At 35.5% G+C, this 27,999-nt stretch overlaps 1 protein-coding gene across 1 annotated transcript; it reads right to left on the minus strand.

The window, feature by feature from the left end:
• Positions 1-203: 203 nt before the first annotated feature.
• HELRODRAFT_79315 (hypothetical protein) lies at positions 204-27,922 on the minus strand (the record flags this gene model as incomplete). The annotated part of the gene is made up of 10 exons (XM_009019396.1): positions 204-392; positions 5,935-5,985; positions 10,712-10,881; positions 11,199-11,301; positions 11,444-11,591; positions 12,482-12,543; positions 25,684-25,752; positions 26,387-26,473; positions 27,594-27,708; positions 27,768-27,922. 10 exons carry the CDS (start codon positions 27,920-27,922, stop codon positions 204-206), a joined length of 1,149 nt encoding a protein of 382 aa, XP_009017644.1.
• Between the last annotated feature and the right edge of the window lie 77 nt (positions 27,923-27,999).

Below are 27,999 nucleotides of genomic sequence, written 5' to 3' on the forward strand. Positions count from 1 at the left end.
CCAATAAAACATAAAAACATCTTTAATTAAAACATTTATTAAAACTCCTAGTTATTAAACAGAAACAAGAAAAAACATCTATAACAATTTTTTTTGTGGAACAAACGAATAAAGATGAGTCTAAACTATCGAGCTCATCGCTAAAAGATTTTTGTGCATAAATAAAATCGGTAATCGTTTATATCTTGCTTAAGAGAACGTTGTTATTTGTCATCTTTCTTTTTTGAATTTTTTTTTTCTGGTTCTTCGTTATTTTTAGACAATTGACTAACAGCTTCCTTGACTGCCTCACTTTGAGGATCAACACCCGGTAACCCCTCTAACACGCTTCTCAGAAAATCAGTGTCATTCAACACTTCAGTCATGTCATCTTCTTCCATTTTGGTTTCTTCCTAGTAGTTGAAATAGAAATTATGTGAGAAAGGTTTTTAAAATTAAATGGAATGCGGTTGATGTGGTTTCGTTAATGAAAATGAAAGAAACCAAAAAAATTTGACTTATAAAACGAAAACAATTGAACTGAATTTTTCAAAAACCGAAACAAAATAATATACGAAATTTTTTTGAAAAAAATGTATAATAATAATAATATAAACATTTATGAAGCGCCCATTCGCACAGCTGCTTCAGAGGCGCCCGGAGCCCGTGTTAAAAAGATGAGTCTTTAATCCCTTTTTGAAAAGACTCAACGAGGAACATTGTCTTAACTCAGGAGGTAACGCATTCCAGACATACAGAGCAGCGTGACGAAAACCGCGGCCAGCCAGGCGGGAATGTTTAAGAAATCTGATCTAGTATGTTCATGTCTGGATATGAGGTCGTATAGATGTTGGGGATTTTAATAAAAGGGTTTTGAAGGTAAGGACTGCAATTTTGAAGATGATTCGAGCGGAAATTGGAAGCCAATGAAGCATTGGAAAGAGAATGGAATATACCAATTTTACTTATAACCTTAGTTTGAATTAATTTTTTAATTTCGGTTATTTTTTGGTTATTAGTGTTGAGATCGTCGCATTACCACTTACAATAATAAATGTGCGTCTGTAAATACATCTCGTAGGCATAAATTGTCTAACGTGTTTCAGATCTCAGTTCTCTGCTATGATGTCAAACTCAAAATAATTTGACGAGTCTTGAAAAGAATAGGAAAACATTCAAAAGTACCAGTTAATTGAATAAAGGAATTTGAAATTTGCATACATTTTTGTATATACATGTAATAAATATTTTTTTTATTATTCTTTAAAAATCAGGATCTGACAGACGCAGAAACTGTTACAGCATTGGAAGACAATAGTATAAAATGGTAACGAAAAATAATAAATAAATAAGTAACGGAGAAAAAATGCTTAAACATGAAAAGTATTGAAAATAAAATAAAGTGATGGTATAAAAACGCAAATAAATAAAGTAATTTATTAATGGACTAGATAATGACTTAGTGAGCTGGTGAGGTGATCGATAAGAAAAAAAGAAAATTAGATTGAATAAATGATAAAATTTTACTGAGTGGTAATATATTTAAAATGTCTTGTGATGAAGGTCTTTACCTGATATGTTGATTGAGTGGCAACATCACAATGCCAACTGAGTGTGTAGTGAAAATTAAACGTGCCTAATTTATAGAACGGCCTTCTTAGTTTATAAAGAATACGGTGTTTAAAAGAACTATTCTTTCAGCACACCCTTTTGCAGTGTCATGCGTTGAATGTTCGTTAATATGACTTGTTGAAATTGAGTTTAGAAGTACGGCGACAATTTCGTTAATTTGATTAGTTAAAGAATTTTAAAGTAATGGCTGTCAAGCTCATTAATTTTATTATTTGACATTACAGTGGTAGCCATGGATCTCTGGACTAAAATTAGATAAAAAAATTGAAAATAGTCCTTCGCAGAAATGAGGGTATCGTATAACTTTATTAACGAACGTAAATGCTTGTAAATTAATATGAAATGAATGTATTTATGAAATAGAAAGTCAAAACCATTGATAATAAAAAAAATTCCAATTTATAAAAAAAATTATCAACAAATAAGTGTATAAGGAGAAGGAACACGTTTAGACGACATTTTTACCGAGATCGGGGGTTGCCGTTTGGCTACCAATGATGAAACCGGAATAACCCTCGACGCCATCCACATCTGTCACTCGCCTCAGTATCACACAACCCCGCTTTCACCCTCTCCTTCTCCACCTGCTCTCTCCATCCCAATCGCGGACGACCCCTTCCTACCACTCCTTCAACCTCGAACTCCAACGCTCGCCTAATCCCGACCCTTTCATCCCTTCTCAATACATGTCCATACTACCGCAATCTTGATCTCCTTATCAATGTCAAAATGTCCTCATTCAGTCCCATCATTGACATCAGCTCTGTACTACTCCCCCTATCCTTCAACTTTAACCCCACACATCATCCTCACCATAGCTCTTTCAGCCCTCTGCAGTACACTTTCCTCCTCTCTCCTCAACACCCAAGTTTCACCACCATATACCATCGCTGCTCTCACACATGCTTTATATACCCTCCCAATCATCTTCACTGACCATTTCTTTCCACACAATACCCCACCCAGTTTCCTAAATTTCATCTATCCTCTAGCCGTAACTGCGTTCAAACATACTCCATCCGCGTTCAGCTTATCCCCGAAGTAAACAAAGCTTCCCACTCTTTCAATACCACCACTCAACCACGTCCTTGCGTCTGTCCTATTATTCACCCCATGAACACATTTCTTACATTTGAACGTGCCTTCCACCTTTTTCAGTGCCCCCCTCACACCAGTACATCTCTTATGCACCCATTTCTGACATCCTATACACAATACCGAGTTAGCTTTCACTCTCCTGTCACATACCCCACAGGGGTCTGTTTTACTTATCACTCGCTTCCCCACTCACCATTATCTTCGTCTTACCAATATTAACTTTTAACCCTTTCTTTTCAATAACACTTTTCCATCTGTCAAGTTTTAACTGCAATTCTTCCATGCTATCAGCCATCAAGACTAAATCATCTGCATACAAAATCTCAAATAACAACCCCTCCATTTTGTTTCCACACACAACATCCATCACAATTGCAAACAGAAACGGTGATAACACTGATCCTTGATGCACTTCTACCTTAACACTAAAAGCGTCCGACATCCCCCTTCCAACCCTCACCTTTGTCTTTGCCCCTTCATACGGCTGCATCACAGCTTTAACAAGTCTCTCATTCACTCCTTTCTTCTTCAACGCCCATTCAATGACCTTCCTCGGTACTCGATCAAAAGCCTTTTCTAGATCCACAAAACACATGTACAATCTTCGTTTCTTCTTTCTATAATTCTCCTGCAACATTCTCACCATCCACCGTTCCCCTACCAGGCATAAACCCACACTGCATTTCATTAACTGTCACCATATTTCTCAACCTCCTCTCAAGCACCCTCTCCACTACCTTCATTCCGTGCTCTAGCAATTTCACACCCCTATATGACCCACAATCTCTCACATCTCCTTTGCCCTTATACAACGGCACTAACACACTGTGTCGCCAATCCTCAGGTATACCTTCATCATCAAACATACTGTTAGCAATTCTCATCATAACTTCAATTCCTATCACCCCACTCGCTTTTATATGTTCTGACGCACATTCCGAAACCCCTGTCGCCTTACCTAGTTTCATTTCTCTAACTGCTTTCTCTATTTCCTCCATCGTCACCTTCTCTATAGGTGTAACCGCGGATTCCACATCTCCATCCCACTCATTCTCTTCATTCTTCAACCTTTCCATATGAGCTTTCCACACCTGAGCTTTTTCCTCCTCATCTATGCACAACTTGCCAGATCCATCCCAAACACATCCATTCCCTATAACATCTTTCCTATCCCTCATTGACTGCTTTGATCATTTTCCTCGAACTCAGATCAAATTCTATTTCCTTCATTAACCTATCTGATGCAACCTTCTTAGCCTTCCTATACTCAAACTCCGCTTCCTCCGTCATGTCCCTTCTCCATACCCTAAACCTCTCCTTCTTGACCTCCAAAACCCTTCTTATATCTTCATCCCACCACCACGTCTCACCATGCCTACACTTTTCTTTCGTCCATCCACATACTTTATCTGCCGTAGCCAACACACAATCCCTGTATCTCTCCCAAACATCTCCATCCTTACCACTCTCCCAATTTTCAGCCACCTTCACCTCAAATGCCTTCCTCACCTCTGCATCCTGCAACTTCCATGTCTTTCTCTTTGTCACAAACTTATCCTTCTTCCTCCTCCCCATTTCTTTTGATGTCACATCCATCACAACCATACTATGCTGCAGCATACCAAGAAATAAGTGTATAAATATATTTTAATGATTAAATGAAAACGTAAACATTTTAAATGATTTACAACGAAATATTAAAACTGTCCTGTGATTTTATTTAGCTTTCGCTTTTTGTAACTCTTGTTATCACTGGAATTTTCATTCACGTCTTTAGTAAAGTTTTTTAACAAGCTGTTACAAAAACGTCTAATATCATTTTTTTTAGCATCATGGCTCAGGACACAAAATAAGTTATCTACTAAAAGTATGCCATTTTCAACATCCTTGTTAACAATTGACACAAACCAGTTTTTCCCCGGTATTTAGTTCTTAAAAATTTCTGAAAAAAGTTTTGAGAATTTTCAACGGGTTGAAAATCCTCAGTTGAAAATAAATCAAAAACATATTCAGATGGTAAACCTTTTCTATTAACATCATCCAGATAATTTGTCAAATTTGGGTTTTGGTAAAGCTCAATTAAAATTTTTTCACGATCTTTGCATCTTACTTAATCCAGTATGCTTCTTGCCACTGCCCCTGCCGTAAAGTAAATGGTGCTGGCATAATTTTTATTTGGCTGTTGGAGTGGTTTCATTTTTTTTTAGAATTTGATCAGTTGGACCATCACTGAAACAACATTATCATGACTTAAGCTAAGCTATCAATAAAAGTATAATTTTTTCCAATGATAATCCTGCACTTTTTAATAATGAGATTTGAGAAACCACCGATTTGACTGTCACTTTCTCAATTCTTGATCAATCAATCAATTAGATCAATCAATCAATCAATCAATCAATCAATCAATCAATCAATCAATCTTCTTTTAGCGTCCAGAGACTCAGTTATCTTGAGGTAGGACCTTGTTTTCTATGCCATCAATTTTTCGCGCCAAATTAGACGATCAGTTATAACAATTTCATTTAAATTTAAAGTTTTCATGTCTTGCTCGATTGTTTGCGACCAGGACCTATTTGGACGGCCTTTGGGACGTGTGCCAGATACTTCAACATCTGCAAGAGAAGTTATGGCACTGTTTCCACTTCGTTTGACATAACCAAACCACCGCAGACGGTGTTGCCGGCATTCGTCCTTCATATCATTTAAACCAGCACGACGCAGGATTTCGGTAGATTTGATGTGGTCCTTCAGACTAATTCGTTGCATTTTCATGTCAGTTTGGTGAAGTTGTTGTTCCAGTTTGGTTGTCATTGGCCATGTTTCTGCACCATATAACAACACAGGATGTATAACAGATTTATAAAGTCTTGATCGTTGTGGAAGTGGGGTGTCACGCCGCATCAATATAGAAGCAAGGAGATGCTATTTATTCCAGGCTGCACGTATGCGTGCTGGAACGGCAGCTTCAGCTGTTCCAGTACAATCCAAAACATCCCCTATATATTGAAACGATGTGCCTTTCTCTACCTTAATGGCTTCAAAAACATTGCTATTTCGAATTTGTTGTTGGATTGATGCAAGCAGGACAAACAAAATTGGACACTTTAGATAAATTACCAATACGAGAGTCTTAGTATTCGTATAAATTTCCATCACAAGTCGAACAAGATATTCTGGAATGAGTTGTCGACGTAGACTCCACCCGATTGCGTCACGGGGAACTCGGTCAAATGCTTTTTCAAGGTCTACAAAAATGTGTGATAGTTGTTGATGCTTTGCGAGTTACTTCTCCTGCAGTTGCCGAAGAATGTGAATTGCATCAATTGATTTCCATGCTAGGAAACCAAATTGATAATTTCCGATTGTGATTCACGACGTTAATCTTCTCTCAATGATTTTCTCGACAATGCTAGAGGGGTTGAATAATTTGGAGTTTAATTTATGTGCCTTTTACACAAGCAAATTTAGTTCCAAGCTGTACAACTCTTCTACATGAATGAAATTCGCTGTGCACTGAGGTATATTTTATACATTTGCTTTCAAACTTGTGTAGTTCAAATATTTCTCTCGAGACAAAATTGTAGATGTTTTCGAATAATGAAAAAATATGTTGATTGTTTGACTATCCATAATTAACTACATAGAAAAACTTCTTTGAAGTTCAATTCTATCGTGACATATAAAAAATTCCAGCTTATCATTAATCAACATTAAAACAACTTTGGAGCAATTATTTTTAGCCTCCTATTCATGAATTAAATGGGAATTTTATATCAGCTTGTAAACTAAACTCGAGGGAAGTGCGCTTTCCTTCAACAATCGACAAGGTAAGTCCTCAGGTTTGCAGTCGGTTATGATATTTTCGTTAAAATATTTATCGGCAGGTATATCAGCTTTTTTAACTGCCAAATTACGACTATTAAAAACTTAACTATTACATAAACAATTCAATAATAAATCAAACGGTAAATGAAATCAAACGCGTGCACTTAAAACCTCATCCGATATCAATATTTTATAGACAGAATTAGCCCGCATTAAAACAATTTCTAATAAACAATAACTATTCAAACAAATTTATTTATTCAATAGTAAAGAAATATTCAGATAAAAACAATAAAACCAATAACCTGACAACAAATTCTCTACAAATTTCCAGAAACCAAAAAGTACCATTATACTATTTGAACCAAATGCACGACAACTATAAAATGGACGAAACACAAATTAAACGCATCATTAAAGCCAATTATTTCTGCAAGCTGTGGTGCACTGGCTGTGAAGTGCGTCCCCAGGTGGTGGATAGGGGAAAGTCCTGGGCAGGGAAACCTTCTAGGATTGCATCGAATAATTGTTCGCGGAATAAGATGCCGCGAACAAACTGTACCAAAGAAAAGAAGAAAACGGTGAAAGAGGCAGAGGATCTTAGGACAACGGCTCCAACAGCGGATGATCTTCTATTATAAATCCACTGCTTTGTGGAACAGGAACTTTTGACCCAAAGGCTACGCTACTCTTTTTGGCACGAGTTAAACTGCAACCGCGCTGCCTTTTGTGCTTCCAGCAAAAAAGCTAGGCCCACTGCTTATAGCTAGTGATTGTCGTTAGGAATTGGGCAATTCCAGATATAAAAATGTTTTGACCCAAACATCTTCCATCTCATCACAAAAAAGAAAAGATTTCCTAATCCCTGGAAGACCTTAAAAGGTCAAGGAGTGACAATATCCAGAAAGTACGCAACAGTGGAGGGATGTTGCGGAAAATCTGGCGTCCCCCCTGGAATATCAGACTTGGCACTTTAAATACTGTATCGCTTGCTGGACGCTCCATGGAGATCGTCGACATGCTGGAAAGGCGAAGGATTGACAACTGTTTTCTGCAGGAAACATGATGGAAATCAAATGGTGTATTTCTCATTGGGAGTTACAAGTTGTTCTGGAATAACCAAAAGACAGTCCAAAATGAAGTGGGAATCTTCATACGGGAATCACTGGCACAAAATGTACTGGAGGTGGCTCGAGTCAGCTCACGCCTAATGCTGATTAAACTCAGAATGGGTTAGGGTTTAGATCAAAGAACACAGAAGCGAAATGTCAGGTTGCGGTAGCTTGTGCAAATCAATGCAAGGTATGGCTGACTAGAAGTAAAGGCGAACAAATTCGGTCACTCTAGCGAATAGCAAATCAGGCCTAGACACTGAAAAAGGATATAGTTGGTGCTATTTAAACTAACAGGAGAAGCGGCAAAGGTGGGTAACTAGCGCCTCAAAAGTAGTCGCTTCGGGTTGATGGGACTCGCTACTTACCCATCTAGGAGAAGGTAAACATTTATTTCAAACCTCCACTGCCTTGTGGCTATACCCTTTCTAGGAAAAGGCTAAGGGAGTAAACCCTAACAGAAAATTAGGCGTGGCAGTGCGTCTTTAGGACGATATGGTTGCTTCAACCTCTAATTGGTTTGCTATCTACCCACGTTTGTCTGGCGAACAACTGGGGACAACTACAGCCAATGTATTGTCCACATGGAGTCGTCTCAAAAAAAATATACCGCATCACTCGTCGCGCGGGTTAATAAGGAGCGCGCAGTCTCGGTTATCGTCAGCCGGCTGGGACAAGCGGACTACGGCGAACAACAATAAGACGACGGCTGAGACCAAAGATATCTTTTACAGCGCGCTGGAGGACTCGTTTCGCTTCACCAGGCCCACCGACCTCATCATTTGCCTGGCGACTTAAACGCGGTAACGGGTGTTAACCGACGTATGCCTGCGGTAGTTGGTCCCTTTGGGAGCGGGTCACCAAACGACAACTCTGATCGTTTCTTGGAATTCTGTGCCTCCACGAGACTTAGTGTCTGACGGTGTTACGGCTAAGGAGGTTGACCATATCCTGGTAAATGGCAGGTGGTGGGTGGTTCGTAGCTGTCGTATGTATCGTGGCATGGAGTTTGATACTGATCAGTCTCCGGTGGTGGGCATTTCAGCCATCTCCCTTAAGGACACTGTGGTTAAAACAAGACCTCCTCCTAAATTCAATATCCGGTGAATGGAATACAAAAGTCCGAAACATAACGCATGGAGAAGACGCAGCAGATGACAACAAAACTCGAACAGCAATTATTTCAATGTGACAGCAGTCGACAACTCAAACTTATAATCTGCCATAACACTAATCGGACATTAAATCTCATTATAAAGAATAATAACATTAATATTCTCAAAAATCTGGAAAAAACATGTGGGCAATTACATCTGACTCACGCGAACTTCTTTTTCTAGACGGCTCTCTTCACATACGGGACAGTGCCATTAAAGATTATATGTACGACCAATACTGGATACCACTTACTCAGCCTATAACAGTCTATAATGGATGCCAACATAAAGATATCCCTGATTATGAATCACATCCAGTTAGACTGAAAATCAAAAGAGCCTTGTATATACATATGTATATAAGCCGACTTTAATATTAAAATATTAAAGTAAATATTACAATATTAAAGTAAATATTACAATAGATTCTATCCCATTTTACAGTTATATTCTCGATATCGTGACGCGAAACCTTTAAGTACCCTAGATCGACATCGTCAGCAACATCGCGAACCACGTCGATATTTTATTATACACAACCGGACTTCCTTATAACGTATTTGATGGTTCCATAAAAAAATTCGTTATAGAGAAATTTCGTTATACAGAATTGGTTCGGGAAAAATTCTATATTTCGTAACAGGCGTTTATATACTATATATATGAAAAGCAACCTCCTAATCATTTATTTTGCAAACAGAAAGTATTAATACATGGTATAATTGTGGAAAATATAATTTTAGAAGTGAAATTTAATCATTGTTCCATGTAACGATGATTCCGACTTCATTGAAATTAATCGAGGTAGAATTTACAGAATACTAGAACAAGAAACAATAAATATGGTTCTAAGATATTAAAGAAATACACAAGCACCGTTTATATCAATTCATAGAATGTTTGTTGTTCGGACATTTCTTTTAACTTTTATAAACTTTGTATGTAGTAGAAAAAATATTTTCGTTCTATAGAAGCAGTTTTGTATGTAAAACTCCAAGGGACATAAAAAATTCTTTATACAGAAATTTTCGTTGGATAGAAGTTCGCTATAAGAACTGTATTTAATATTTGATTTTATTTAACTATGTTCGCAATAAAATAAACTTATTTAGGCCCTGAAGATGGCAATTCTGCCGAAACAGCGCTGTTAGCCATGTTAAAATGCAACCTTTGAATAAATACGTGTTGCAAAAACTACGTTGTGCTGAGTCTATCATTAAAAATCTACTTAACTCCAAATAGGCAGCAATTTTCAACAACGCTTGCGTCAATCAAAAACTTCGTTCCTAATTACATAAAGATAGATAAGTTAAACGGCCGCAGCACATAATCACAAGCAGATTTTTATCCAGAGATCTATGAGTGATAGCATATACGTTTGCTAATTTGATTAGTTAAGAAGTTTTACAGCGATGGCTGACATGTTCGTTAGATTAAATAGTTGAAGAATTTTAAAAAGATGACAGACATTGTGTAAATTTGATTGACAATTTTACAATAATAAGAGGCATGCTTACATTTGTGGTGGCTTATTCTGTGGTATATGCATATGCAGTTTAAAAATGAAAAATTGTTTTATTGATTGATTTTAGTAAAAAAATTTCAAATTCTCTAAAATTAGATTAAAACAAAATTATTTGGCCAAATTAAACAAAAGCTAAAAGAAAAAACTTTAAACGAAATCCACACCAACCAAATATTACTTAGAACCGCACAGACATCAACATCGGAATAAATTACTAATTCAAAATGAAACTTTCAAAATAAAAATTAATATGAACCGATAAAAATTTTGTAAATTTGAAAAATTCAAAACATTTTAAAACATTTTTCGTACCTCATTCGTGCTGGACTTTTGTACTGAAAAATTGAAACACATTAATTTTTATTGGAAATTAAGATAACAAAAAGTTTAGTAGCACCTTCCATCGACATTTTAAGCGCAAAAGCCATCTGTTCATCTTCGGTCATATCAGATATACTTTTAGAAGTAGTAGGAACATTCTCCTGTTTTTCAGCATTATTTTGCATAGACATTTCAAGAGCTTGTTTTAGCAGCAATTCATCCGATGCTTCTACAATAAAAATAACGATTATTATTATCAATTCAAACCAACAATTAAGAAATTAGTGATAAACATTATTCATAATTTATTAATAATTATTCATTATAAGTTAGTAAACTTTATCACACAACACCTACCAATATCAATGTTTTTCCTCATTTCCATAGTAACATTTCATTATATTTCATTGATTAAGATAATTTTAAACGTTTGCAGACGATAAGTACGTAAATAAATGAATATATAACGTATTATATTGTTTTTTAAATATTTACATTTGATAATTACCATCTATTATAAATAAATCAAGCAAAAAACTGAGTGACCTTCCTGTATGGTGCTAACGACTGTTCTAGCAGCATTTCTTGCAGCTCGTCTAGCTTCTTCTTCTTGGTGAGCCCTTTGCTCTTCCATAGAAACACGTAAAGCCTACAAATGAAAAACGACCAGCTTAAGTAGACAATTCCAGTTTTAAATCATTTGCCAAAAAACTATCATAAAAGAAGAGAAATGTTATTCAACAATTTTTTGTTTGAAGCTTCCCAATTAAGTAAAGAAAAAAGTTTATTACTAGAGCCAACTCTGGATCTTCGTTTGGGTCAACTCCAAATTCATAACCACTTGATATCCCTCCTGCTCCATCCTCACCAACAATCACTGGTGATGATAAAAGTGCATCTGATAACAGAGGACCAGAGGGAACAGTAACAAGGTGGGAACTGTTTGATTTGGAAAAAAATCATTCGCAAACATGACATTTGCCAAGCATTTTTTGAGATTTATATATTAATCCAAACACTATTTCATTTACAATTCATTTGTTTGCTTTAAAGCAGTAGGATAGCTGTAAAAGCTATAAGATGCTTTAATAATACGGCCACTCTAAAAAAGTCTTATACATATCACAAGTAATGACGCCAAATATTTAAAGTAATTATAATTGATAAAATTAATTGGTAAAAATTAAGCAATAATCAATTATTTTATAAAATCAAAAAATAATTAAACGATCAATCAGAATAATAATTTATTATGTTATGTGTGAAGGCGGTTCAATATTCAAATAAATTGTTAAATGTTTTTTGTTCTTTGCTTTGGAAAATCATATCATCCGACCGTTTATTAGCTGATACTCCTTTAATATGAGAGAACAAGGTCGGAAAACTACATTCGTCTGTGATGTTTGCCATTAGGAATAAACTTTGAAATACCAAATTCAACATTCCCATTGTACTCAACAGATTTTTATTTCATTTCAGCAACATTCCATCAAATCTGAGAACCTTAGTTTGTTTCTCGATTTTTTCAATGTTTTCAAGTTTTTTGACTTTTGTTTGGAGTCTTTTGTTAAAATTTGTTCGCTTATTATCCCCCAAAAATCCCACTTTTGAAATATCAGACAACAACTCAAACCAGGCTGAAGTATTTTACTGATGCACGTAAGTTTTTGTAAGTGATTGATTAAATTCAACAGAACTAAATATTTAGATAGAATAGATAATTTGCCTAGGCTAATTAAATTAGTCTAATGATTTTTTAATTAGTTTCTTATAACGAATTTTTCCCAATTAAATAATCTAAAATTCAATTAAAAAAACAAATTTTTAACCCAGATCCATCTGATCCATTAATAGCGTTAATAAAGGCCGTCAGCTTCTCTGTGTTGTAGGACTTGTAAAAAAAATACATTTAAAGTTTTTGTATGAAAATTAACCAAATTTAACAACTTAAACAGCATGATGACACGATAGTTAGGTACGTCTAGTCATGCGCTAATGAGAATGTTGCATTATTTCGAACGTATGAATGTGAACGTGATTCTGAGATTGAAGTGACCGAGTTCGAATGCAAAAGAAGTGGATTGAATTTAGGCGTATTCTCAAGCCCTGTGCGTATGTTTTGTTGAAACTTTGAGAGTAACGCAAACAGAGAGAAAACAGAGATGAAATCATATCATCATCATCATCGTTTTGCACTGGTCGGACGGTTTCAAGTGATGCCACTTCTCCATACATCGCGGTCTTGTGCATCTTCTCTTCTCAACTTCATCTTTCTCATGTCATCTGCCAAACACTCCTTCCAAGTTTTTCCTCCTCTTCCTCTACTCTTCTCCTCGTCAACTATCACATGTCTACATGTTGACACCCAGTCATCCTCCTGTTTCCGTTCCACATGTCCAAACCATCTTAATATAACCTGTCTCTCCATATCGCACACATTTACTATATTTAACCTTTGTCGGAGCTCTTCACTCGTTTTCTGTCCCTCAGTGTTACGCTACACATCCACCTAATCACTAATTCCCTAGGAACTCTGTTAAACGCTTTTTCAAGGTCTACAAAAGCCATACACAAATCCCTCTTCTTTTCAAAATGCCTTTCTTGAATATGCCGAACTATGAAAATTGGATCTGTAGTACCTTTCTGTGGTCTGAAACCAAACTGCATGTCATTTATAAACACTTAACTTCTTACTTTTTTCTCAATTACTCTTTCCAAGATTTTCATTACATGATCAAGTAGCTTAATGCCTCGATAAGATTACATACTAGATCATTCACTTTCCCTTTATAGACAGTCACCATCAAGTTTTTTTCCAATCATTAAGAACTTTGCCTTACCACACTATTGCGTTACAAATATCTGTTGCCCACTGGACACTTACATTCCCTGAAGCTCTTAGCATCTCCACTACCAGACCTGATGGACCAGCAGCCTTTCCTAACTTGGCCTAGAAAATAGCAAACTTCATATCTTTGTAGGTTATAATCTCTGCAGGTCCCATTCAAACTCTTCATTTAATAGCTTTTCAAAATAATCTTTCCACCTCTCTTTCACACTATCTTTAGCCGTGAGTAGTTTACCATCCGACCCCTTTAAACTGCCTACCCCAACAACATTTATATTTTTTCTAATGATTTGTATTATTACTCCCTTTCACTGTCCCTTTTTTCTCTGAATAATCTAACATTTCACAAAATACCTTTTGCTCCTCTGACTGAGCCATGTAAACTGCTCTTTTTGCCTCTCGCTTAGCTGAGCAATACAAGATCCTGTTCTCCTCCTTCTTGGTCTTCTTACATATCTCACACAACTTTCTCTTTGCCTCTATAATCTTCCCAACCTCCTCGTTCCACCACCACAATTCCCAGTGTCTCGGCAGGCCCTAAGTTCTACCACAAACCTCATCAGCTACTACCAGCAAGCTATTCTTAAACAAATTTCACATGCTTTCCACATCTCTATCGCTTCTCAAATCTGTTTTTTCTTGAATCTTTTCCTTATAGACACGAAGTTGCTCCTCCTCCTTCAATTTCTAAACTCTACACATACTTACGAATACTTCCTTCTTCTTTGCAAGCTTGCTATTCAGGTTCATTTCACAAATGACTAACTTGTGTTGTGCAATGCAAGCTTCATCTGGTATCGCTTTTACATTACTGACTATGGTTTTCTTCTTTTCTTATCAATACATAGTTCACTTGAGTCTTACTGCCCCTCGACTCATATGTCACCTTCTGTGAATCAGGTTTAGTGAACCATGTATTGCATATAGCCAACCCCATGACATCTGCAAACCCTAGTAACATTTCCCCCTCAAAATTTCTAGCGCCGTACCCTTTTCCCACCATTCACTTCTTCAAATCCATCCACACTAGCAATAACATGTCCATTGAGATCACCACATACTATCAAAATCTCCTTTTCACCAACACCTTATAACACATTACCCAAAAGAATAAAAAAAACTCTTCTTTATCTTCTACTGACCTTCTTACCTGAGGTGCATACAATGAAACAATATTAAGTAAGGGCTTCCCAATATCTTTTCTCAGCACCATCACACGCTCATTCACACGCCTTATCTCCCCTACGCTATCTATCCACTTTTCCGCTACTAGTACACCCACACCTGCTATTCCTTTTACGCATCCAACCCAGAAGAACTTGTACAATCTATCATCATGCCCTATAGTTCTTGAACTGCCATCCTTCCAACTGGATTCCTGTCCACAGCAAAAATCTAACCTTCTTCTAGCTGTCATATCCACAATCTCTCCGTGTCTCCCCCTCATCGTTCCGACATTCACTGTCCCCAGTCTCTGACTGATTTTATTTTCAACCTTTTTACAGGGCGGTCGACTGGTGTTAAGACCATCCGATGTCGTTGTAGCCCACTCATCATCTCTGGCTAGTGACTCACCAGTGGCCGCGCCTCTTGTTGACCCGCGGGACAGGCGATGCGGTATGTATAAATAATTTTGTTGTGGCATTTTTGGTGTTTGTGACAAATTTTTTTGTGACCGGCTGCTGTGCCAGGCGTCAACCTGTTTTACAGCACAGGAAACTGAATATTTTTATCATGACACCATCACTAGACAGACTACCAGCCAAGGTTAACGAGCTCCATCTACCCAGGTTTTATATTGGAGTTGCCCCTCGCCTAGATGAGTTGCCTTCACCACGGCTAAGGAGCCCCATGAATGAATATAAATAAAAAAAATTTGTTGTAAAAGTTTTAGTCTCTAAAACTTCGTTTTGGATTGAATTAGAGAAAAATCAGTTCCTAGTGAGTTTCTAGGTACCAAAAAGAATTTTTACGCCAAATTTTAATTCAACCGGAGTCGCTTGGTTTTAGAGATCTCGTGATTTTCATCATATATATATATATATATATATATATATATATATAATGCAGTGATTTATGAAATCTACCAAATTTCTAGCGTTGGATAGTTTTTTATTACATTTATCAATATTTCTAACCAAATACTTGTTTATTTTTTACATTATTTATTTTACTAGTTAGTATGATATAAAATTTTACAATTCATTCTCGAGTGTATAGGACCTATTTCGATTTTTCAATCCTCTTTGGCACTTGTTTATACAGATAATTTGTTGCAGTTATAGGGAATTTGTGTAACCCAGGCCTTTCTTCCTGTGATTTGCATTTATTGCTGTTATCGATTTTGTTAATTCTCAAATCTCTTCTCTAAATCTGCACAACCGAAACACCTTTCCACACCCCCACAGGCAAGCTATACAAGCAAATTGAAGCTGTAGCCATTGGCTCACCACTCGGTGTCCTGTTCGCAAATTTCTTTTTCGGACAACTTGGGAGCAAAACGTTTAAAGACAACGCGGAATTAAAAACTAAAATTTATGTCAGATATTTTGACGATATCTTCGTCGCATACGATGATCCGGAACAAATCAACCAGTTACTAGCAACCTTGAACCAATCAAAATTGAATTTCACCATCGAGCACGAAAGTGAAAATTCATTACCATTTCTAAATTTTTTAGTAACGCATGACGAACAAAGATTACAACTGCCGTATACGTCATTTAAACAAATAAAGGTATTTGTTTAAATGGGTCAAGTGAATGTACGGAACAACTCAAAGTAAGTAAAATAAAATCCTATGTGAACCTTGCATTCAAGCATTCATCCTAAATTGAAGATTGCAATACGGAACTGATAAGAATTACTAATCTTGTAAACCAGGGTTACAAAACATCATACATTGAGAGCATCATGCAACAAAGACTACAACAAGATAGCAATATATCTAAAAATAACAAGGACAACGACATAATCCTGTATTACAGAAATCATATGTCAACGGCACAAAAAACAGACGAAGTAGTCCTCAAACAAATCATTAAAAAGAAATATTATACCAATCAATGATACTATAAAATTAAAGAACTGCACTCGTAAAAACGATTCTACTTTAAAGCGTTTTTTTTAAATGTGCGCGTCAACAACATTCGTATATTGGTGTTACGACCACGTCACTTTAATGACATCACAAAATGCATACACAAAAGAGGAGCCATTAAATCTCACTTGCAATCAACACAAGCAACTTGATTTAGACATATCACTTTGTCTTTCATAGACAGCTGTTTTAAACAGGGCATCGAATTGGAACTGAACCGTAACCAAAAACCGTTAAAACCCGAAATTTTGCCCGGCACAAAAACCGCAATTGAACCGAAATATTGTTATCTGTGGTCCGGTGAAAACTCCCGTAGATATCTTTGCGTAGGTAAGTAATATAAATCCGCTAGAATCAGTAGACAGTCAAAAGATTTAAAAGGTCCTAGTTTTTTGCAGGGCATCAAACCGGAACTGAAATGTAACCGAAAATCGTTAAAAACCGAAATTTTGCTCGAAGATATTGTTTGCTAGTTTAACCGAAACCAAAAACCGTAACGAAATAAAAAACTGCTCGATGCTAAAAATTTAAAAGAAAAATTTTTTGTAAAATTCAGAAAAAAATATTTAGATAAAATTTCGTCTTTTAAAGTTCTATGTTATTTTTTATTATCTTTTCGTTTGTTTTTCCGACTGAGTTCGCCGATAACTTGAGTAAGAATTGCCACGCAAAGTGAAATCCAGTATAATCGGAGAAATTAGAGATCAAGTGCGATCATCTTCAAAATTTTGAAGTACCAGCAACACAAGTGAGCCAGGAAGCATCTGTTTCTGGATTAAAATTTATCCTCAAAGACTACAAAGTGGTTTCAAAGAAAACATTTTAGAAGATATATTAATAGTCAGAGAAAATTTTCATCTTTTTTGAAAGAACCTTATATTTATATTAGTGATTTCAAAATATTTTTGTAATAATTGTTTTAATTTGTTGAAAAAAAATATTGGGAACGTTTTCTTTTATACTGCAAACATTTAAAAATTATTTTTGTTATTGTTTTCTTATTATTCTCAATCTAAAATTTAATTAAAATTGGCTTAAGTAGTGATAATTGGAAGTTCGTATGTCCTTTACATGCGTTTAAGAAACTATGCTTGAAAAATTAGGCTTCGAAGCGAAACCGAAAACCAAAAAAAAACGATATTATTTCAGGAACGAAAACCGGAACAGAACCGAAATTCGTTTTGCTAACTGAACCGAAACCGTAAACCGGAACGAAAAAAATTACGGTTCGATACCCTGGTTTTAAAGCAGTTTTTATCTCGAGTGATTAGTATACGCTTCATCACGATGAACAGCAATGATTTTCTTATTAATTTCAATAAATTGGATAATAATTATAAAATTACTGTTAAAAAAATAGAAAAACCTAACCGTAAACTTTCGAAAGCTAAAAAATCGGTAAATTTTTAAAATTTATATTATAATTTTAATTATGTGTGTGTGTGTGTGTGTGTGTCATACCCAGAACTACCCAGGAGCGAGTGATAAGTAAAATAGACCCCTGTGCGGTATGTGACAAGAAAGTGAAGGCTAACTCGGTATTGTGTATAAGATGTCAGAAGTGGGTGTATAAGAGATGTAGTGGTGTGAGGGGGCACTGATAAAAGTGGAAGGCACGTTCAAATGTAAGAAATGTGTTCATGGTGTGATTAATAGGACGGACGCAAGGACGGAGTTGAGTGGTGGTACTGAAAGAGTGGAAAGCTTTGATTATTTAGGGGTTAAGCTGAACGCGGATGGAGGATGTTTGAGCGCTGTTACGGCTAGAGTTCGTGTGGGATGGATGAAATTTAGGGAACGAATAGTGTGGAAAGAAATGGTCAGTGAAGATGAAAAGGAGGGTCGCGATAAGTATATGGTGGTGAAACTTGGATGTTGAGTAGAGGGGAGGAAAGTGTACTGCAGAGGGCTGAAAGAGCTATGGTGAGGATGATGTGTGGGGTTAAAGTGAAGGATAGGAGGAGTAGTACAGAGCTGATGTCAATGATGAGACTGAATGAGGACATTGTGACATTGATAAGGAGATCGAGATTGCGGTGGTATGGACATGTGTTGAAAAGAATGAAAGGGTCGGGATTAGGCGAGCGTTGGAGTTCGAGGTTGAAGGAGTGATAGGAAGGGGTCGTCCGCGATTGGGATGGAGAAAGCAGGTGGAGAAGGACAGAGTGAAAGCGGGGTTGCGTGATACTAAAGCGAGTGACAGATGTGAATGGCGTCGAGGGGTATTTCGGTTTCATCATAGGTAGCCAAACGGCAACCCCCGATCTCGGGGAAAATTTCGTCTAAGCGTGTGTTGTATATATATATATATATATATATATATATATATATATATATTTCGGAACGAGGTTTTCTTTAATACAAACATCGTTGAAGATATATGCCCATTTTGCATTAATGACTTTCTTTAATGAACACTCAACAAGTCTGAATTTATTAAACTCGTATTTATTTAAAACAATAGACATGGTAAGGCTAACAGCGCTGTTTCGGGAAGATGGACTTCCCGATGGACATGTCATCACAAAAAAGAAAAGCTGTCCTATTCCCTGTAAGACCTTAAATGGCCAAAGGGTGACAATATCCAGGAAGAAAGCAACAAACGGTGGTAACGCTGAGTCTGTAGTCTCTGGTCATTGGCCATGTTCGGTGTGTGGGGCTGGAGTTAGAAACAACTTGATTAAGTGCCTACGATGTCAGCAGTGGTGTCACAAACGATGCTCAAAAATTACCGGCTCACTGAGGAAAGTTACTGATTTCGTATGCCCCGCCTGCATCAACCCGCGACAACGGACCCCAGATAATCATACGATTACCGGAATCGAAACTGTTACTTCATTTCAGTATTTGAGAGATGTACTGGATTGTACTAGAACAGCTGATGCCACCGTTCGTGGACGCATACGTGCGGCGTGGGGCAGATGGCACCTCCTGCCTCGGTACTGATGCGGCGCAGCTGTTGTACGTTCTGTATGTATGGAGCAGAGACGTGGCCGATGACAACAAAACTCGAACAACAGCTTCATCGAACTGACATGAAGATGATTCGTTGGATGTAGCATGTTGACCTAAGGGACCATATCCATACAACCGAGATCCTACAACCACGTTGAAGGATGCATGTTGTTGTTGCCCTTCCTAGATGTCCGGTGGGTGCTCCAGGCGAGGCCTGAGCCAATTCGCCACCTCAACCGAGTTCCTCCACAGATCTATTGACATGAGATGAGTGTGGTTCTTAGGGCAGCTGAACAGATGGGGGATCGTACATGGGGGAGCATCGTAGAAGGATGCATGTCGTCGTCATCGCCTACGATGGTTTGGCCACGTGAAGCAAAGCGAAAACGATACAATAATTTCCGTTACTGAGCACCAAGTGCCTGGCACCCGCCCAAAAAGTCCTGGACGCAGACCATACAGGAGGAAGGCACTTGGTCTGAAGGAGACAGACTCAATGGATAGATCGGCTTGGAGACAGAAGCTTATGAATGGAATACAAAAGTCGGACGCATAACGGATGGAGACTATAAACGAGGATTAGGATGTATATGCAATTAATGATAAAAATCACAGCATGTTCCGCGTTAGTTAGCTTTCTGTTTAGCTTTTCGATTATTCTTACCGTTCAATAATGACAAGAAATTTGAAGTTTTCTTGTCATTATTGTTATATAATAATTCTATGCTGTTCAACCGTAATAATAAATCTACTGTAGCATATGAAACGTCCGTTATATATATATATATATATATATTGTCAGAATTATGAAATAATACTGACTAAAAATACTTCAAAGTCCTTCAACGCAAAATTAATTCACTCGATAGGTGGCTTGATGCAGAGTCATTCACTCGATAGGGGGCCTGATGCAAGTTAATTTACTTGATAGGTGACTAGACGATTTTCCTTGTTTTGCAATTTAGATGACGTCATAAATTATTACAAATTATTTTAAAATTTAATTAGTAGTTTTTTTGATTAATTTGACATACGTTGGAAATTTTTATGTTTAAAAACACCTGAAACAAAATCTAATTTTGTTTTGATATAGAGTTTCTTTATCTTTAAGAGGGAGAGAGAGTCCGCATTGGGTTGACTAGTTAGGCAGCCTTGAATAATCGGTGCCTATTCTGGTCTCTAAGAGACTTAATTGGATATTCTACGCTCATTGGCACGGAAACGTCTTAAGTTCTCGAAAAGAGTCCGCCTTGGGTTCACAAGTTAGGAAGCTTCGAGTAATCGGTGCCTATTCTGGTATCTAAGAGACTTAATTCGTGATTCTATGCTCATTGGCATAGTTTCAGAAACGTCTTAAGTTCTCAAAAGTGAATTTGGTACAAGACTCTATGCTCATTGGCATAGTTTCGCACGCGTACTAAAGTCACACAATTTGTTCCCAGAGTTGTTCTGACTCTTGTTGTTTTGTGTTGGTTGTGCAAAAGCCAACCAGACTCGACGGCCCAGTGAAAACAGGCCAGGGTTGTGCGAAAGCCGACCGACTGACTGACAGGCCCAGTGACAACAGGCCCTTGGTCGTGCGAAAGCCGACCAGACTCGACGGCCCAGTGAAAACAGGCCTTGGATTCTGTGAAAACGAATCCGCCTCGTTGCTTTGTTTTTGTTGTGCTATTTGTGGACCTAGGGTTCTTTGCTGGATTCTATACTCATTGGTATAGTTTTGCACGCAACTTGAAATTTCCATAGGCTCCGATTTTTGTAATTTTTCTGCATTCATTTTATTTATCTCTCGGAGTTGTATCGACACCACCATCGGTCACACACGTCGGGGTTGTACGATTGAACGGCAAGAAACATATTCCAAGTTGCCCGACCCAACAAGAAGAAGTTCTAATTCCTGTATTCCAGTTTGTTCATTGACATTATTTTTAACATTATTCTAGAATTCAGTTAGTTCAATTCCTTTTCATTTACTTCCGTCGATTAATAAAATTGTTATCGAATATTTTGCGCGTTCGTGTGTTACCCAGTAAAATCCTATAATTCGAAAAAGCCCAGTGCCACACAGGACTGGTCGAACTTACGATAAAAATATACAAAAAATTATTGTCGGACCATAAAAAAAATTCCCTGAGAAAGATAGAGGAAGAGATTATCTCACTTCCAGTTCAAATTTCCGACAATATTTACATATTGGATTTAGACTATCATAAATACAATTATTTATAAAGATCATTGCGTTTTCGGCATTATTCAACTTTTGGTTGAGTTCCTCAATTTTTCTAACGAGACTTATCATTCTAATGAAGTTTATTAAAGTTAAATAAAAAACTTTTAATATTTGACATTTTTGACAAAACATCATTAATAACGTTATTACTACAGAAAATATTTAGTTGAATATTAATTGCTGGTTTACGTTTATCGATGAAAATTGATTCTGCTATCTAAATTTTAAAATATATATAAAATTTAAAATCCAGTAAAGAATTTATAGACATCATTTTATCCTCCACACCAACAATTAACACAAACATTGCTTCACTAGACGTGGAATCATTATTTACTAATGTTCCCGTCAAAGATACCATTGAAATCATATTAAACACTATCTATAATTTTAAACATACGCCTTTAAACATACCTAAAATCAATTAAAATCCCTACTAGAAATCTACACAATGGAAGCGTAATTCTACTGTCCAGACAACAAACTCTATAAACAAATCGACGGCATCACAATGGGTTCTCCACTGTGTACTTTTTGCAAATTTTTACATAGGTCACTTATAAAAGATTACATTCGTAAATCATCCACAGCTTAAACCACAAATATACTGTGGATACATCGACGATAAATTTGTTGCCTACAACAACCCCAATACAATCACAAAACTACTAAAAATATACAACAAATCCAAATTGAAATTTACTATAGAAAAATCAACTGATAATAAATTACCATTCTTAGACGTGCTTACAAACAAAGAAGAAAATAAATTCACAACTACGGTATACACAAAACCAACGAACAAAGGACTCTGTCTCAATGGGATTAGTTAGTGCATTGAAACATTCCTAACCAGTACGATCAGTGCCTTCGTCAACAGGGCGTATACTCACTCATCAAAAGCCGAAGATAGAAAAAAAGAACTCCAACGAGTAACCAATCTCCTAATTAATAATGGATACAAACTATCACAAGTATAGAAAATGATTCACCGCAAAGAACAACAAATTAACAATGAAAATACAAACGACAATAACAACAATATAAAAAACATCATAATTTATTATAAAAATAGTATGTCCTCATCATATAAAACAGATGAAAAAATAATGAAAAAGATAATAAATAACAATGTTAAAGTCATAGATACAAATAGTTCAATAAAATTAAGAATTTACTACACGAACAGGAAAACATCATCTCTAATAATAAAAAACAATTCCAACATTAAACCTTCCTCAGATAAGAAAAGTAGTCATTTGATTTATTCATTCACATGTAAAATTGGTGAGTGCGTGCATCAAAATTCTGAATACATCAGAATGACTACAAAAACATTAACGAGAAGACTCACTATGCATAAGCAACATGGAGCAATAAAAGACCACCTAATGGAACAACATAACACAATTATAATAAAAGAAATTTTAGACAATAACACCAAAGCAATTTATTACAACAGAGAATATTTCAAATTGAAGATAGCAGAATCAATTTTCATCGATAAACGTAAACCAGCAATAAATATTCAACTAAATAATACCAATATTCTTCTAACAAAGAAACACATGATTAATTTTAATTCTAATTAAGTTACAATCAAAGTCGCTGTAAAAACAAAGACACAAAGACGGAACAATACAATATAACTACACTGATGGCAGTTGATGCCGAAAAGAGCTTTTCTCTAGTAATAATGTTATTAATAATGTTTTGTCAAATATTAAAAGTTTTTTATTTAACCTTAATAAACTTCATTAAAATGATAAGTCTCGTTAGAAAAATTGAGAAACTCAACTACAAGTTGAATAGTGCCGAAAACGCAATGATCTTTATAAATAATTGTATATATATATATATATATATATATACAATATAGTATACTATATTAATATACTATATAATATATATATATACAATAATTTATATATATATATTTATATATATATATATATACATACACACTACATTCTTTGTTTTATGTTTAATCATAAACCACAAATAAACATAACAACAAAAAACAACAACACACGTTTAGACGACATTTTCCCCGAGATCGGGGGTTGCCGTTTGGCTACCTATGATGAAACCGAAATACCCCTCGACGCCATTCACATCTGTCACTCGCCTCAGTGTCACGCAACCCCGCTTTCACTATGTCCTTCTCCACCTGCTCTTTCCATCCCAGTCGCGGACGACCTCTTCCTATCACTCCTTCAACCTCGAACTCCGACACTAGCCTAATTTCGACCCTTTCATCCCTTCTCAGCACATGTCCATACAACCGCAATCTCGATCTCCTTATCAATGTCACAATGTCCTCATTCAGTCTCATCCTCGACATCAGCTCTTTACTACTCCCCCTATCCTTCACTTTAACCCCACACATCATCCTCACCATAGCTCTTTCAGCCCTCTGCAGTACACTTTCCTCCTCTCTCCTCAACACCCAAGTTTCACCACCATATACCATCGCTGCTCTCACACATGCTTTATATACCCTACCTTTCATTTTCACTGACCATTTATTTCCACACAATACCCCACCAAGTTCCCTAAATTTCATCCATCCCACACGAACTCTAGTCGTAACAGCGTTCAAACATCCTCCATCAGCTTAACCCCTAAATAATCAAAGCTTTCCACTCTTTCAATACCACCACTCAACCCCGTCCTTGAATCCGTCCTATTAATCACACCATGAACACATTTCTTACATTTGAACGTGCCTTCCACCTTTTTTACCTGCCCTCCTCACACCACTACATCTCTTATGCACCCACTTCTGACATCCTATACACAATACCGAGTTAGCTTCTCCTGTCACATACCCCACAGGGGTCTATTTTACTTATCACTCGCTCCCCACCTTCCCCACCTACCATTACCTTCGTCTTACCAATATTAACTTTTAACCCTTTCTTTTCAATAACACTTTTCCATCTGTCAAATTTTAACTGCAATTCTTCCATGCTATCAGCCATCAAGACTAAATCATCTGCATACAAAATCTCAAATAACAACTCCTCCATTATGTTTCCACACACAACATCCATCACAATTGCAAACAAAAACGGTGATAACACTGATCCTTGATGCACTCCTACCTTAACACTAAAAGCGTCCGACATCTCCCTTCCGACCCTCACTTTTGTCTTCGCCCCTTTATACAGCTGTACCACAAATAAACAACCAAAAAGAAAGATTACATCACTACCAACTCAACGCCTTATTACTAACTTAAATAACAATGAGTAAAAAGGAAGTGACAACAACAAAATAGATGAAGAATATGACACCAACTAAGTAACTAATTTTGCTTTTGCTTTGTCTAAAGAAACTAAGTAACTAACTATGCTTTGTCTAGAGAAACTATATAAACCAAAGCTGCACCGAAGATTTTTGAAAAATCGAAATAAGGTTTATCTGCATGATGAATTTGGATAAACGTTTTATTTAAAAAAAATTGCATGATGAACTTGGATAATAATTCTATTTTCAATAAATTGAACAATTTCCAGAAAATTCTAGTAAGGAAAATTGACGAGACAAACTTTAAATTGATTAATGCCAACCATTCGGCAGAATTCCTACAATACTATACTACACCCTCACACATATGACCACTTAAAGAAAAACATTGACAAAACAAGAACATTGGTTTAGACCTTACCATTCTTTACTGAAAATAAAATTTTTGACTAATCAAAAATCGGTCACCATGTTAGCTCGAACAGTAGAAGCGCTAGTAAGTACATCACATGACTTTTACAACCGTTTTCATTGGCTCCGCCTCTTAATTAAATTATCAAGCGCTTCATTTTAATTTCTAATTACTAATTTTTATCTCCCCTTCACATCTGTAACAATATTATCAAAAAAGTAACAAAAAAAATACTTCTTCGCCAAAATTGATGACGTCAACGTTGACTTTTTCTTTTCTCAACTTTTTTCCTAATTTAACGAGCTAGAAAGAATTTTTTAGTTGTTAAAATTATTTTCATCAACAAAATTGCAGTTAAACATCAAAATAACGGTTTAGAAAACTAATGAAAAATTTACGGTTACAATACTTCCATACAAACTACATACACAAATATCAACTAGAGTATATAGTTCAAGATAAAAAATAACTAGCTGAGAGTTAGCCAAACTAAATCAATATTTCCAGGGTTAGTGGAACAGAAAAAGACAGCCAATGGATGCAGAATATTTTATTTGGAGAAAAACAGCACTAGCACAAGGTGCAATAGTTTTAAATTTAACCAAAACGGTAAGTGATAAATAACTTTAAAAGCGGAGGGTTGATGCAAATAAAAGAGAAATTCAAAGAGGCTAATGTATTAGCAAATAGAAGCTGAATTAGTTAAGAATAAAGATAATTTTTATAATCAACAGATAATCAACAATGCCAAAAACACGACGTTGTATATTATATATGCATATATATATATATATATATATATATATATATATATATATATATATATATATACACACACACATACATATACACATACATAATATATATATATAATATTCTAGTGCAAAAAATAAAAATGCTAGCATACAAATAATAAACTTAAAATCAAATTTTCTACCTCTTTTTCTGAATCTTCAATGGGACTGCCAATAAAAGCTATAATTCTCATTTTATGGTTTTTGCCTTGTCTGTGTTTCAAAACTAACTAAATATTGTTACGTTATGTTTGATAAATTATAAGATTAATAAATTGAATTAATGAATTATGAACAGGTTTTATATTAAGAATAATTGATTAATGAGACCCTTTATTTTCTTTTAAAAATACCTCGCAATTATTATAAGTAACATTTGACCATTGTTATAGAACACATCATATTTACTGCCCCAACAATTACTAAATAAAAGCGTCTGTAATTATGAGATAAGTTATCTCCATCGCTTTTACTTTGTTTCAAGATTTTTTCTATATAGCATGCAGCCTTCAATGGATGTCATAGAATAAAATCTATAGATGAGTACACTTTTTACACATAAGTTATGTGTGATTGATATTATGTGACATAATATCAATAACATCAAATTTCTAAACTTATTCAAAGACTTATCAATACAAGCAATAACTGCCTAATAATATAGTCTGCCATTTTCGTCCAACGTTTTTACAAAAAATCCTATAGAAATTGTGCAGTAAAAAATTTTCCTAAAAATCTAGAACGATCTGTTTTACAGTCTTTTACCGTTAGAGTGAACTGTTTAATCTTTTACCACCAAGAAAACCCTAAAATTTTGCAAAATCTAACAATTTATCCACAATGAAATATCACTTACTTAAGTAAGTGATATTGTACTTACTTAAGTAAGTAAAATTTTACTAAATAAAGTACTTAAAGTAACTAATATTAAGTAAGTAAAATGTGTTTAAGATTACATCAATTTTCTTTTCACACAATTGAATACGAATATTACATTAGTTACTGGGTCGTTTATTTAATTATTCAGTTATTTATGTTTATATTTTGAAAAAATTTCAAAAATTAAATTTATTTATGAATAAAATTATAAATAAAACAGAATCGTTAAACAGTAATTAAAGTGTCCTAATCATTTTTTAAATTATATTTTGCAACAATTATAAAATTCTTCTGCATTCAAAAAAATTGCTTGCCCTAGAAATTGTATTTTTCTGTACTTCAATTGTATAACATTTTTGACTAAAAATAAGTGGAAAATTTTAAAAAACGATATTTCAGCATTGAACTATAATAAGTTACCAAAAATTAAAAATGGAGTTATCATGACAAATTTCAGCAATTAATACTTACATGGGCCACTCTAATTCCTGAAACGAAATTAATGTCTCCCTTTGGCCTCAACTGGTGCAATTTAGCCAACAGTTTTGCCACATCAGATGTCAATGTCACTAACACTTCGGTGTTTCTAATGTTAATCAAAATATTAGTTATAAATATAGAACACTTCAAAGTTGTAAAACACACCGAGACAATGTAATAAGTCCAACGTTATTTTCCGGATTTGATCTTGTTTTAGAATGACAAACAAGATTAACAGCATCTTGTTGTGCATGAAGTCTTGTTGGTAAAAAGTCACCATTTCTCATATAATCACTGCTATCCACGCTGTTTTTAATCATTGAATTGAAATATATCTAAGTAATAATGACAACTAAATGCAATGAGACGTAAAAATGTATCAAAAAATGGGCCACAG

The sequence above is a fragment of the Helobdella robusta genome (genome assembly GCF_000326865.2).
Source record: "Helobdella robusta unplaced genomic scaffold HELROscaffold_24, whole genome shotgun sequence".
In the NCBI taxonomy this organism is placed as follows: Eukaryota; Metazoa; Annelida; class Clitellata; order Rhynchobdellida; family Glossiphoniidae; genus Helobdella; species Helobdella robusta.